This window comes from Sinocyclocheilus anshuiensis, unplaced genomic scaffold (assembly GCF_001515605.1).
Source record: "Sinocyclocheilus anshuiensis isolate Anshui unplaced genomic scaffold, SAMN03320099.WGS_v1.1 scaffold155, whole genome shotgun sequence".
Taxonomy (NCBI): Eukaryota; Metazoa; Chordata; class Actinopteri; order Cypriniformes; family Cyprinidae; genus Sinocyclocheilus; species Sinocyclocheilus anshuiensis.
The window spans coordinates 881,315-895,765 of NW_015549572.1; the positions used below are offsets into that span (position 1 = coordinate 881,315).

Sequence of the window (14,451 nt, forward strand, 5' to 3'; positions counted from 1 at the left end):
ATGACGCTGCCATGAGAGGTTTGGCATGACATGCAGCGGCACCGTCGCAGTCTCTATCCGGCGCGGGTGAAATAATTATAATGCTGAGGGTGAGGTACTCATATTTCTTCTAAATCTTTAAATAACTTATAAAGTAATTTGAAAACCTTGTGTGAGATGTAATTTTACAAACAGCGTGAGTGAATCACTGCGCGCGTGCTCTCTCTCTCAAAATGCGCAAATGGCTTCAAATCACTACACATCGCATCTGTCTATAAGCGAGCTGCACAGTTGACACAGGAATTGTCACTTGCACAATCGAGGCAGTGTTGGTCACTAAAGTTTATAAATTGCATTACTTTTTAATTCTTGCCAGTGTTTAACCATTCACCGCAGTGCTCAGTGACAATGTTTGGATTTGAAATCTTGGGGTTTGGATTAGGCCTCAAAAATCCTAATCGGAGCACCCCTACTTATCAATGTAGGCTACCTGAAAGTGATGCACAGGCTCCATCTTTTTTTCCTTTTTCTTTTCTCGGCGCCGGATCGCTGATGTCTTTTCACGGGCATAGTTGTCCATCAATTAGGATCATTTGCATTCAGCCGCAAACATGAGGTGCGAGCGTTGTTTTTAGTTTTCTTTTAATGAGGTGCGAGCGGTCGTGGGCACAGATGCGGGAATGGCGCGTCACATGTGCTTAGCCTACTGCGTTCACCTGGTATGGTGCCCCCCCGGGAGTTGGTGCCCTATGCAGACTGCGTACTCTGCGTATAGGGAGCGGCGGTACTGGGCGTGTATGTGACAGCGTGTGTGTGGATTGAGTGACGTGAACTCCTAATGACCTGACACTTAGGCCACCGTCACTTCCCTACTTTTGTGCCCCTTGTTCAGATTTTGGGGTGCTTTGCCTGACAAGTCACCATTGCTGATGATTGATCAAGCATGAGAAGAGTGTTTTCAGGGTCTAAGCCAATGAGAGAGCAGGAATATGACCTGCTGCTCACAGGGTGAGAAGCGGAAGCTTGCATCTTTAGCAGAATTACTTTCACCTTACAGAGACTGGATAATGGCTTCTTTAAGGACTGTCCACGCTGGTTAATTTCATTCCTGTTGAAGAGAATGAACCTGCCCTGTTTAACTAAAGGAGTTAAGTAAAAGTTTTTGCTTTCTACCATTCCTTCTTCCCATCCCCATCAGTCTTTGGGACACAAACAGGTTGTCCCGCCCCAAAAGCACTGCGTTTGCTGATTTAGAAATTAACATGTCAGTGCAATAGTTTGCTTTTCAGAAAGTTATCATACAAATGCCTTGTTGTTGACTTGTAGAATATAAAATGAAAAGATGCTCAGTAAGAGGCTTTTTGGTAGCAATCACAACCCCGGTGGTCTTACCTCTGACCTTGATAAATAAACCCGAGGTGAAAGTCTTACTGGAGTCTTTGAACGGGCCTGTTGTATGTCCCTTCTTTTCCTAAGGAGAATGAAGCCCTCATCAGCAAAGAAAGATTGAGGATGTTGCCTTTGAAATGTGAAGTGGGGGTAGGTACAGGGGGCACTAGAAAGGGGAAAGGTCAGCTCTGATGAATAGTGAACCCAGTGGACCTGGGTGTTTAACTATTTCAGAAGTGCTGAGAGCACATTTCCTTTGGCTTCCTTGCTTTTCTTTTTTTTTCATTCACATTCTCAAATTGCTTTGGTCATTTTTTTTCTTGCTTTCCAGTAAACTGTCCTGCCTGATGGGAAATGTTTTGCAGCATTAATCAGCAGTAGGTCTCTAATCTCTTTTTATGTTTGGACCTGTGCAGCCTTGTGAAGTTTCACTGCTCGAAGCGGGTTTTGGAATCTGCGCTATTTTTACGAAGGTCACTCCATTGGCCACACCTTTGACTCTTTAACTTCAGAGAGCAGGAAGTCATTGATTCGTCACAGTATTTATATCTCCCTTTTCCTTAAGACTTTCCACTGCTGGATTAGAAGTCTTGTAGAGTCTTTTTTGGGAGCACAAATATTTCAAATGAGTGTGGGCTTAATGTTCTATCTATAACCATGGCATCACCCTTCTCAGTTCTTATCTTAAATAACTTAAAATAGTTTGATTATGTAGTACCAAGGTTAATTAATCATAGAAATCAGATGAGTTGATGTGTGAAAGGTCCTCTGGTAAGTGTGCTTGTGTGTTTATTGAGTGATGCAAATTTGACATGCACAACCAGAGCTTATAACAATCTGTAGGGGGTCAAAATAAAGAAAAAAAAGTTAATCGCTCCACATGTTTTTTCTTAGTAATATTTATATTTCTGTTAGAAACATTTATATTTCTCTTAGGGAAGCATAAATAATTAATTTATATAATCAAATATTATTAAATCTTTTTTTTTCTTTTTCTGAATGCAGTTCATTGGAGCAGACGTCAATCTGTGATGGTTGTAAGAATGAAGTAAAAATACTGTCACTCTTGCTTTTGTTGGGCGTTTGTTTAGTTAAGACTTCAGAGAGTTGTTCAAAAAGATTCTGAATGTAAACACGCATGTAGCTTATGCTCCAAACACCTATATCCAAACACACCATATTGAGGATGTGTTCATCACACCACATTCTGCATGAACATCTCCAGGCATTCTGGGTGTTAAGTTGAGAAGTCACAGATCAGTTCTCACATCCCTTCTTTGCCTAAAAGGGTCACATACCTGCAATGAGTTTCTCAGAGGGAGATGTGCTGCTGTCAGTCACAGGCTTCATGGGTAGATTCTTCTTACTGTTTGAGGTTGTAGGGCAGGACATTGTGGAACAGTTAACTTTTGGTGAAAAATACAACCTCAAGAGATCAAGATTAGTACTGTTACTATTGTTATCATTATATGAGGCCATTGTTTTGTTGAAGCAGTTTTAAAGAAGTCTTCTCTTTTTTATTTTCTTTAACTTTTTCTTTATTTTCTTGTATTTTTTTACAATTTGAACCACTCATTTTAATTTTCTCTTTTCCTTTTTTTCCATTTTCTTTTTTTTCTGTCTATTCCTTTTTTCCTTATTGTTTGTTTTTTTCAGTTTATTTTCTAGAAAGTCAAATAGCTGAACCACTCATTTGACTCAGGTCCCCCTGAGACCTTGTGTTTATGAGTGTGTCTTGGTCTTACGTAAAATGGCAGATGGGCCCAGCTGGACGATCTTCTCTCTCACACTCTGTGCTCAGTAAGACAGATCCTTGGGGCAAACGGCAACGGCTGAAACACCTGGGCATTCCAGAGCACAGGGACAGGGATCACAGAGTGCAGCGGATAAATACTTAACTAAACAATTCATTGATTTACCGGAAGGTAAACCCAACATAACCTCGTGTGTGAGTGCAGAAGGGACATGTTTTGGAAAATATCAACTGTCTCATTTATAGAGCTGCAGTCCCTTGTATACTTTGTTGAACTATAATACTATAGGTGGATAGATGTAGAGAAGAATTGACTAGCATTTTATTGAAGCATATTTCTGTCATGACAACTCTCAGAAGATTTTAGCATGGTAATGGATATGACAATGTTAATGTATTTGGTCTTGGCGGAATAGATCTGCTACGCTGCTGCTGAATTGCTGCTGATGTTGGTTATTGCTGTAGGTGTAGATTATTGCTGCTGCTGCTGCAAGCAAGTACAAGAACTTGCTACTTCCAATGCATACGGCAATGCGCTGCTGTGAGTATTTACGACAATGGTTCTCAAAGTGTGGTGCGCGCCCACCAGGTATTGCAGGGGCGCGGGCAATCAGCAGAAAAAATAAAATAATTAAAACAGTAAACAGCCAAAGGACGTAACTTAGAATGGGACATGGATCGGTGTGTGAAAGGGAAGACAAAAACATAGATGAAGTCGCACAGACCCAGGCAGGTGCTGGTCATTCAAAAGCTAAATGCAGAAAATATGACGAGACATATCTTGCTCTCGGCTTCACTCACCGTGTCTACACCGGACGCGACAGTTGTCGCGTCGCGCCGCAACAGCTCTACACAAATCATTTTAACTTTGTGTCAGTATGTCATAAATAGAACAAGGCATCAGTTTAATGTCGGGGATTTGTCGTGACGCATTGCGCCGCGCCTCATCCAGTGTAGACGTCACTGATTTTTATAGGTTTAAAGGGGGGCACGACCAAAAAAGTTTGAGAACCACTGATTTAAGACATACTGCTGCTGCACAAATAGCATATAAAATAACCCGTAGCAGACCTATACAGGTGGATCTGGGGAAGGTGGAGGGTTTTAGAGGAACTCTGAAAGCACACTGCAAAATGCTCAAGTGGATGCTAACCAGCCATTTGAATGTAAATCAGTAAGCTCATTGGCTGCGTATGCAACATGAACCAATCAGCTTGTGCCAAGTCATTTAACGCTGTGAATATCATCAGTTAAGAACCCATCAGCTTGCTCCATCTAGAGTTTCATGAAAGAACTTGGCATTTTACATATTTAAAAGGCGGTTCATCTTCCAGGTGTTCTGACCTCAAGGATCCCACCTGTTTTAGTCTACTCTGAATTTCCTCCTTTTTCTCATCACAGGTGCCCAGCTGCTGAACTTCACCCAGTCTCAGGTCTAAAAGCAGACTTTACCTATGTGTCTGTCTACTGATGCAGAAGAAATCCCTTCAATACTCTCTTTAAATATACAGTAGCGTGGCAGTATTTGCTTACATTACGTGGTCAAAAACCTGATTAATTTGCAGTGATGATTGCATTAATTTGCAAAAATCCATCAGAAATTACAGGATACTTTCAATTGTTTATGACAGATGTCACTGCCTTAACCTTACAGTGTTTGGTTGCCGCACCACCAATTTGCATTACGTTGAGTGTTTCTCATTGTTTTGACACTCTCAACTCTTGTTGTACTTTGCTGTCAGTCCCACAATCCCCTGCGCAAGTCTGTTACTCAGCTCCTGTAGAGAAAATGCCTCCTCAGCTTCACTCACTCTTAGGGCTGCACAATTAATCGAATTTCTAATCACAATTACAATTATGGATGCCACAATTACGTAATACATTCATACGTAATCTTCAAAGTAGGGCTGGGTAAAAAATATCGATATCTCGATATTAATCGATTATAATTTTTACGGAACGATATCGATTCTTAAATCCCAAGAATCGATTAGTCAGGCCTGTTTTCAGTTAATGGACGTAACGTTGAAGGGCACTTCCCATCCAATATATCGCAATAAGCATTGTGCTTTTGTACTTTTTAATATGAAACAAAGTCTCAGATTTCAAATTCTGTCCATTGTATTGCAGTATTCAAACAATAAATGCTGTTTTGGCGCTGTTTAATCTGGAGTGACAGATCGCTGTAGCACCGCAGTTCAACAGACGTGGCAGTGCGTAGCGCACGTGAACTGATCATCTCCTCCACATTAATACCAGTTTCAGCACAAAATAAACATGACTAAACATCCGAAGGTAAGTTAAAGGAAAGGGTACAACTTTACAATCCGTATCCTGTCTCATGTAATCGCTCAATCAGTGTCTCAGTCGTGCAAAGACGTCAATATAACGACTTGTAAACAATGTCACTTAACGTCACATTTACCTCAGAAAAACATATTTGGTGACCATAAACTCATTAGTCAGCTAGAAAAATAAACTGTAGAGAGTGGCATTTTGCTAAATATATGCACCATATAACATATTATTAAGTGTAATTTTAACAAATCAGTCAATTTTAACCTTCAGTATTGTAGTAATGTAGTACCAACTGACTCATGTATATTTTACAGGATTAGTTGAGAGATTTTTTCCTTGAGAAAATTTGGCATGTACTGTACCTGATATATATCCAAAATAATCGATATCGAATCGAATTGAATTGCAAGCTTGTGAATGAGAATCGAATTGAATCGTGAAATTTGTGTCAAAACCCAGCCCTAGTTCAAAGTCAACTTATGTTATTTTGCATGCTTAAGATGCGTTTTTTCTTTCTACATGTTATCTTAAGGGTTTTCCCCATTGTTTTAATTTTAGTTTTAGTATAACATTATAATACCATTCATATTTTTACTTTTTTATAATTTAAAGAAGAAACCAAGCCGATGTATAGTTGACATTTGAGGTTTAATTCTATAGAAAAGCACAAATTTTTTTCAGTTAGAGTGTTTTCAGCTTGTTTATTTTCATATAAAAATACAGCATGCAGTTGCATCAAACAATGGTATAAACATCATTCAATGTAAATTGTGATAATCGTAATTAATAATCGCAATTACAATTTCAAGGGAATAATCAACAATTATGATTTTTGTCATAATCATGCAGCCCTACTCACTCTGCTTCAGTGGACTTGTACAGTTAGACCGTTTGCAGGTTCAAGAATAAGTGGTAGTTGTCTATTCTCACTAGGGTTTTTGTGTTCTTGTTCAAGAAATGTTGCATAGTTTAATGCTTAACAAAATGAATATTTCATTTGGGCTGAAAGGCAAACTTTGGATTATTGTTCATTTTGCTGATGCACATGTGTCTGTGTGATCCTGTGGGAAGCAATGGCCCAGGGAGCTCAGACTCAGATGCTGCATTGAGTCTAAATAGGTGTGTGTCTGTTTAGTGCCTTGTGTAACCTGAAGCAAACCTTAAATACCTTAAATAAAAAATGCAGGAGTACCATTACAGCTGACGCTCTTGCTGCCATTAAAAATATTACAACACAGTTATACAGCCAGCTCATAATCTTTTTATATTTAGGCAGTCAGCATATCACAGCGGTAGGGATGTAACGATTCACTCAACTCACGATTCGATTCGATTCACGATTTTGATTTCACGATTCGATTCGATTCACGATTTATTCATTTTTATTTTTGTACAAAATGAGATTTAAGACATTATAAATTAAATGTGTCCTTTTATTATTGCTTGGACAAAATGTTTATTTAAACACCTGTGCATTCATATAAACTCCTACACCTAAATGAATCGCGATTTGTTTAGCATCTCAACCGATTTGAATCATCACATATTTTAATCGATTTTCAACCGGCTCGCGGTTAATCGTTACATCCCTACACAGCGGTGGTACTTCATATAGAGAGTTTCTAATTATTTTTAATTATTACATATTCAATTATTAACTCACATTAATTAAGTGACAGTTACACTTGATGAAAGTTAAGTTACAATTGTCAGAATTAATTAAGTGACAATTATATTGATAAATTATGAAACACAAAGTTTACAATTACAACATCTAAACATAGTTAGTTGTCAACTAAGCATTTGTAAAGCAAAATTACTCACTAGAATCATCAAGTGCAGCCTGGATTCATCCCAGAGCTGCAGGGAAGACCACAAGCATAGGCGCTGAATGTTCATCTCCCGCAGCGTGCTCACTGTGCGGACAGAGCATGGGCTTAGATCAGATCGTGAGCTTGCCTTAGAGGTCAACATGAAGAGCATCTGATGAGAACAGATGGAGAGAGTAAACTTTAAATCAGGCCGACAAGACCAAATGTTTGTCTTGTGCACATGACAGTGATTTCAGTTCACATCAAGTGCACTCCAGCACACTCTCTGAGCCCTCCACAGTGCTAGCATGCAATTTAAGAGTTTTCACAAAATTCACACAAACTTTCTGACATGTGACTAACTTCTTGCTTTCTTGTAGTTGTCTTCTTGTAGGACATTTTTATTAGTAGAGAGCTATAGGAAGTGATGGAACTGGAGTTATGAATTGACAACCCAAACTCAAACTTGCATCACCATGGGAGCTCCATATGTTGGAGACATGAGCAGTATCACTTCACCGTGGCATTAACATTATTGTTTCAGTTTTGTTTTTTCAATGCAGTTGACTTGTGTCATGCTAAAGTTAACCTGAAACCGTTTTATAAGAATTTATGTTTGCATTGTTGGAATCTTGATGTTGATTAAACACTGTTTTGTGAGTGATTATTGTAAATAAAAGTTGTTTACTTCTGACTCATGAGAGCGATTTTCATTTTCATTTCATTCGTACGTATGTCTGTTTCAGAATGGAGCAGTTCCAGGAGAGCCAGTAAAGAAAGATGAAAACTCCAGAAGGGGAAACTGGGGCAACCAGATTGAGTTTGTCCTGACCAGTGTTGGCTACGCAGTGGGGCTGGGAAACGTCTGGAGGTTTCCTTACCTCTGCTACAGGAATGGAGGAGGTGACCATTTTTGACTTTATTCTTCTTTTGCCATTATCTATCTTGTCTTTCTTTCTGTGCCTTTCCTGCACGGTTTAGCATTTTATAATTTCTTGCTAGATTCCTAAAATAGAATAAGTTAATTGTTTTTCATGCAAGTCTGAAAGTCTATGGATGTAATCGAAAGTAAAATTGATGGTATTTAGGTTTTTGTTTTTGTAAGTCATACCACTGGGTCCTTTCCAAATTCTTTGCTCCCTTAAAAGGGTACTCGTTTGGTATCAAGTCTCATAACACACCTCACTTAAAATAGACCAGGCTAGAGTAAGCAAGGGTCTCTAGAAGCAGGTCCCCAATGACCTGGCCCGGAAACCTCTGCCCCATGATCTCATATTCCTAGAGCTGCCTCTAATCGGATTCGGAAGCCATACCCTGAATTAGCCCAGAATTCAGATAAGTAACTGAACTCCAGGCTCTTTAAACAAGGATGGATTATAGTCCTGTTAGGCCACAGGGCACCAGCAGCTTTTTTTTAACTATTTGTATGCATCTTCGATCATTCATTGCATTTTATTAGATCCATATTATTATTCAAGCAATGTTCACCTATCTGTATCAGGATGAAGTGCCTTGTTCCTTGATGTTGGGCTACCGTGGGCCCCTCAGTTTGAGGCCCCTGGCACTCAGAGGCCCCTGATACATCAACCCCATTGCCCAGGGCCGTACTCCGCCCTTGTCTTAAAAACACCCAAAGCAAGGAATCCACATAACATTCCATTATGCAGTTGAAATGCAGCTCGTCCAATCAAATTAGATCGGTTGTGTATCATCAGGTGTTACTCGCTTATGTGCGTAAGCATTAGGGAACACTATAATTGAAAATAGACAATGGCTATTCTTTGTGTCATTTTTAAACTACTTTTGTTTCCTACTGTTTATGTAAATAAGAACACCTACGTCTGTCTTTAGCTAGAAGACTAATGTGTCAGGATAAAATGGTTATGTAACTCTGTGGGCGTTTGTGTATCACAGGTGCCTTCATGTTCCCATACTTCATCATGCTGGTGTTTTGTGGCATCCCTCTGTTCTTCCTGGAGCTCTCTTTTGGGCAGTTCACCTCCCTCGGGTGCTTGGGAGTCTGGAAGGTCAGCCCCATGTTTAAAGGTGAGCATGAAGCCGTTAAAGGAGGTGTGAGAACAAAAAATATTTCAATGAAAACTGAAAAGTCACGGATTAATCTATGTGGGTTGGTTTGCCCTTTAATGTATGGCATGACCTGTTTTACATGTTAAACTAGTAATTATTTTTAAACAGACACTCTTCAGTGTTTTCTTCACCTCAGGGTGGCTTGCAATATCTAAACACTCCTCACAAAATCAGGAGGTGGTCTGAGTTTGGTTTAAAAATGTGATTCACTGAAACGAGTTTCACTGTCATAATTTCTTCAAAACATTTTTACTTTAATAATAGATATCAGTTAAATTTTTAGTCATTGTGGCAAACATCTTCTAAAGACAAAAAGCTAATTTCACAATTTAAAAAAAAATTTTTTTTTTTTACTTTATTTAATGTAATTAATTATTTTTTTTGTGAATATTTTGAATGAGGATAAACAGAAGATAAACAGAAAAAAACATCGTTTTTCCAAAGCCAGCTTTTCCTTCAGTTAATTTCAACCACTCACTCACTCAATTCATTTAGTTTAGTTTAGTTTTAGTTTCGTGGGTTTCAGTATTTCTACTGCCACCAGATAATGTTTAATTCATGAAAACCGACACCACCTACTGGTTGGTATGTTTTGCACCTAATGTTGAAATTGGGAAATGCAGAATATGATTAAATGCTTTATTGTGTTGAAAAGCAATATTTCAGTATTTTTCAAAATAATACGATTTCATCTAGATTTATTTACCATATCATGCAATCCCAATATACGTTTTTGTGTTCACTGTTGTTGGTTATTTTTGATGTTACATCACAGGTTTCTCAGATGAGTCTATTGCTTTCTGGGTTTTCAAAACTAAATATCCATTAACCAAATTGTCATTTGGTTGTTCTCTTTCCTTCAAGGTGTGGGCTATGGAATGATGGTGGTCTCGACCTATATTGGGATTTACTACAATGTGGTGATTTGCATTGCATTTTATTACTTCTTCATGTCCATGACAAACCTGCTGCCCTGGACGTACTGTAACAACCCCTGGAACACTCCTGACTGCGCTGGAGTGGTGGGCACTCCACGAGCTAACGCCACCTTCGCCAATGTGTCTGCTGTCGTGTCAGGGGTGACTGAGATAGTCAGCCGCACCAAAAGGACCAGTCCTAGTGAAGAGTACTGGAGGTAAATGCACACCTTTGTAGGTCGATTCATCTATGTATCTTACTGTAGTAATTATAATTATTTAAATATAAAAATTGTCTAAAGGTAAAATGTTTTTTTTTTTATATTATGAATCAAGTTCAAGTTCAAGTTTATTTCTAAAGCACATTTAAAAAAAGCTAAAAGCCGACCAAAGTGCTGTACACTCTGTACAAATACAATAAGTAAAATATTAATAGCATAATGTCAAATACACATAACATGACTATAACGAAATCAATTAATAAACGCCAAAGTAAAAAGATGAGTTTTTAGACAAGATTTAAACACAGGTAGAGTGGATCATTAATAAAATAAAATGAATTATAGTTTTTGTATGACATTTCAAAACCTAAAGTAACATTGCCTTGTCTAAAAACACTTCTTGGATATTTTAAAAGATTTTTAAGACACTTATTGAGCAGGTCCTCTCTATGATGTAATTTCCAGTTTTTCTGCATGTTGATTGGACCACGTAACTTTAAATGGACAGTAGTTGTTAATATATAATTTTCTTAAGACATAATAAGTAGTATAATAAATAATAATGAATTTGTTTCTTTTGTTGACAAGACAGTTGTATCAGCCTGGCATGCCCCCAAAAAATATTTAAATTAATTTTAATACATAAATTAAAACATTCTCTTTATAGTAGAGACATTTTTAATGTATTTTTAAATAAATTAACAAGACAAAAAATAAGCGTCACTGAAATCCGTATGTTTATTATACACAAATATAAATGCTAGCAAGAAAAGATCCAGAGAGTTGAATCTCAAGATAATTATATAGTCAATCCATTATTCATCAGTTCGGAAAATTCATGACAGATTGATAGTTGAAAGCTGGTAATTAATACATGTTTGCAGGAGTCTTGCATTTTGTCTTGATGTTTGGATCTTTGTGCATTGGACTTGACAGATGTGTTTGTTGAATTATCTTTGAACACTATGTAGGATGACATAACAATACAATGGGAAAGAAAGAAGGCACAGAATGTTTTGATTTTCCAAGAGTGTGATTGTGATTGTATGTGGTTTGGAATGAATGCTTCACTTTACTGCCTGTGGTCAGAGAATACAAGGTTTTGACCATGAGAGGTTTGCGGACTGTTTAACATCTTTATAAATGCTTTGTGCCCTCTGGACTGTGTTGTCCCCGTGGTATGAAAGACCTTCTTGTTCTTGCCTTCTGTAAACTCATTCATTGTGTGGATGAGGTTGTTTTTGATGGGACTGTACTCTAATGTGTTTAACCTAAAGGCAAGCTCTGACAAAATATTAATAATAATAAATACTTAGATCAGCATGATAAATTTGATGAGTGAATTGTTTATGCTTTGTATTGCATCCTGCAGTCTCTCACCCCTCTTTTACTGGCTTTTGCCCTCTCAGGAACTATGTGCTGAATGTCTCTGATGGTATTGGGGACTTCGGGGAGGTGCGTCTACCTATCCTGGGCTGTCTAGCTGTATCATGGGTAGTTGTGTTCCTCTGTCTTATTCGAGGAGTCAAGTCATCAGGCAAGGTGAGTTGAACATCCATTCCTGTGACATAATATTAAAATGTGAATATTAGATTAAAAACTTTGGCAACTAGCTGAAAAAAATAAATAAAGAAATAATAAACTAAAGTGAGAAAAGTGAAAGCTGTATAGAATCTGATATTAAAATAACAAAAAATGTAAAAATAAAAGCTTATTCAAAATAATATAACACTGAAATAGCACTGCTTGCCATACCTACATGTGTTTTTTTAATTGAGTTTTAATATTATGTCTTTCATCAGGTGGTGTATTTCACAGCAACCTTCCCTTATGTGGTGCTGACCATTCTCTTCATCAGAGGAATCACTCTGGAAGGAGCCGTCAGTGGTATCAAATACTATTTGACCCCTCAGTGGGAGAAAATTCTAGATGCCAAGGTCAGTACATTATACAACTGCGCATACTGTAGCTGCAAGTGATCACTGATATTATGTTTATAATAACATATTTTGTGTTCTGCAGGTATGGGGGGATGCTGCCTCTCAGATTTTCTATTCACTGGGCTGCGCCTGGGGTGGGCTTATCACCATGGCATCATATAACAAGTTCCACAATAACTGTTTTAGGTAATACACATTTTATCCCTTTATTTTTTTCTGCTTCTCTGTCATTTTAAAACACTTAGACTTTAAGTATTGTGTATTTGAGTGTGTGTGGTGAGTGCTTGATGACTTGCATACATAATAATACTGAATGAATGAATACAGAATACTGTAGCACCCCCATGTGGCTGGTACTGATAAATGCATAGAACTTCTAACTTGTATTATGTGAAATCAAGGAAGGAATGAAAGAATTTCAGTTCAAATTCTGATATGACTGCAGTCTTACTAATAATTATAAAAATGATTTGTCTGTTTTCAAACAGAGACAGTATCATCATCAGTGTAACAAACTGTGGTACCAGTGTGTATGCTGGCTTTGTTATTTTCTCCATCCTGGGATTCATGGCTAATCATCTGGGGGTGGATGTGTCAGAGGTGGCCGATCATGGGCCAGGCCTGGCATTTGTGGCCTACCCGGAGGCCCTAACATTGCTGCCCATATCACCACTCTGGTCCCTGCTGTTCTTCTTTATGCTCATTTTATTGGGCCTTGGTACTCAGGTATTTTTATTTGTCCTTCTTTTCTTTACCACAGTTTTCTGCAATTACAGTACAGATTAAAAGTTTGGAATTGGTTAGCTTTTTAAAAAGTTTTTTTTTAAGGATTCTCTAATGTTCACCAAAGCTGCATTTATAAAACAAAATGTAGTAAAACTAGGAATATGGTGAAATATTATTACAATTGAAAAAAAAATAAAAATAAAAAAATAATAATAATAAACTGTCTTACTGACACCAAGCATTTGATCAGTTGTGAAATTCAGCCTGGACCACTTATAGGACTCTATTCAAACTATCATTTAGATAATTTCAACATTTTGTCTATTTTTGGTCTTATACTTTTTAAGGATTTTAAGATTAAAGTATGAAAATCTCCCAGCAATTGAATGTTAAACATTCACAATCCAACCAACAATGACTTCTTTATAATATCTGCATACAGAAATGCCGTTTTATAAATGTGTTCTTTTCTTTTTTCATCTGTTTATAGTACATTTCAAATTACTTATCTCTTCAAATCCTTTCCTCTTCTCCTTTTATGTATATTTATATGTATTTATTTATTTATTTTACATTTTTACCTACAAATTTCACCTTACTTGCTTTACCAGAACTAGTATTTATTTTAGTAAATGTCCTGTTTAACTAGTAGTTCATGAAAAAAGTGATTTTTTTTCTTTCTGTTCACTGTTGTAGTTCTGTCTACTGGAGACTCTGGTGACGGCTGTAGTAGATGAGATTGGAACTGACTGGATTATCAAAAATAAGACCTATGTCACACTGGGAGTCGCTGTAATAGGATTCCTCCTGGGAGTGCCGCTGACCACACGGGTGAGTAACAAAAACACACTCGAGCAAACAAAAAAAGACACACATCCTTAATCCATGGATTGACTTGATCTATTATGCTGCGTGTGATTTAGGCAGGAATATACTGGTTGCTGCTTATGGACAACTACGCTGCCAGTTTCTCTCTGGTCGTCATCTCTTGCATTATGTGCATCTGTATAATGTATGTCTATGGTGAGTCCTCAAATAAGTCACTTTCTACATGCTCTATTTAAAGGCCACAGTAGCTGGATGTACACTGAGGTGTTCATTTCAATGTTGTGTTCCCACCTAGGCCACAAGAAATATTTTAAAGATGTGGAGATGATGCTAGGCTTCCCTCCTCCAGTCTTCTTCAGGATCTGCTGGAGATTTGTGTCGCCTTTCATTATTACTGTGAGTGACAGTCTGTTTTATGTTTTTCTGATTCAGTTTTTCTCCCCTGAATCAGGTTTCTCCATATCACTCAATCGAATCTTTTTTTGGTCTCTGTCTCTTCAC

The 14,451-nt window shown here is 37.7% G+C and overlaps 1 protein-coding gene across 3 annotated transcripts in view; it reads left to right on the forward strand.

Moving 5' to 3' along the window:
- Positions 1–14,451, forward strand: part of LOC107657455 (sodium- and chloride-dependent glycine transporter 1-like) — a 59,640-nt gene that overhangs the window by 41,470 nt on the left and 3,719 nt on the right. For all 3 annotated transcript variants that reach the window (XM_016445547.1, XM_016445545.1, XM_016445548.1), the window contains 10 exons: positions 7,977–8,133; positions 9,145–9,276; positions 10,183–10,453; positions 11,866–11,998; positions 12,259–12,393; positions 12,479–12,582; positions 12,885–13,122; positions 13,819–13,953; positions 14,046–14,145; positions 14,246–14,346. In XM_016445547.1, coding sequence (XP_016301033.1) covers positions 7,977–8,133; positions 9,145–9,276; positions 10,183–10,453; positions 11,866–11,998; positions 12,259–12,393; positions 12,479–12,582; positions 12,885–13,122; positions 13,819–13,953; positions 14,046–14,145; positions 14,246–14,346 — 1,506 coding nt within the window. The remainder of the gene's footprint in view (positions 1–7,976; positions 8,134–9,144; positions 9,277–10,182; positions 10,454–11,865; positions 11,999–12,258; positions 12,394–12,478; positions 12,583–12,884; positions 13,123–13,818; positions 13,954–14,045; positions 14,146–14,245; positions 14,347–14,451) is intronic.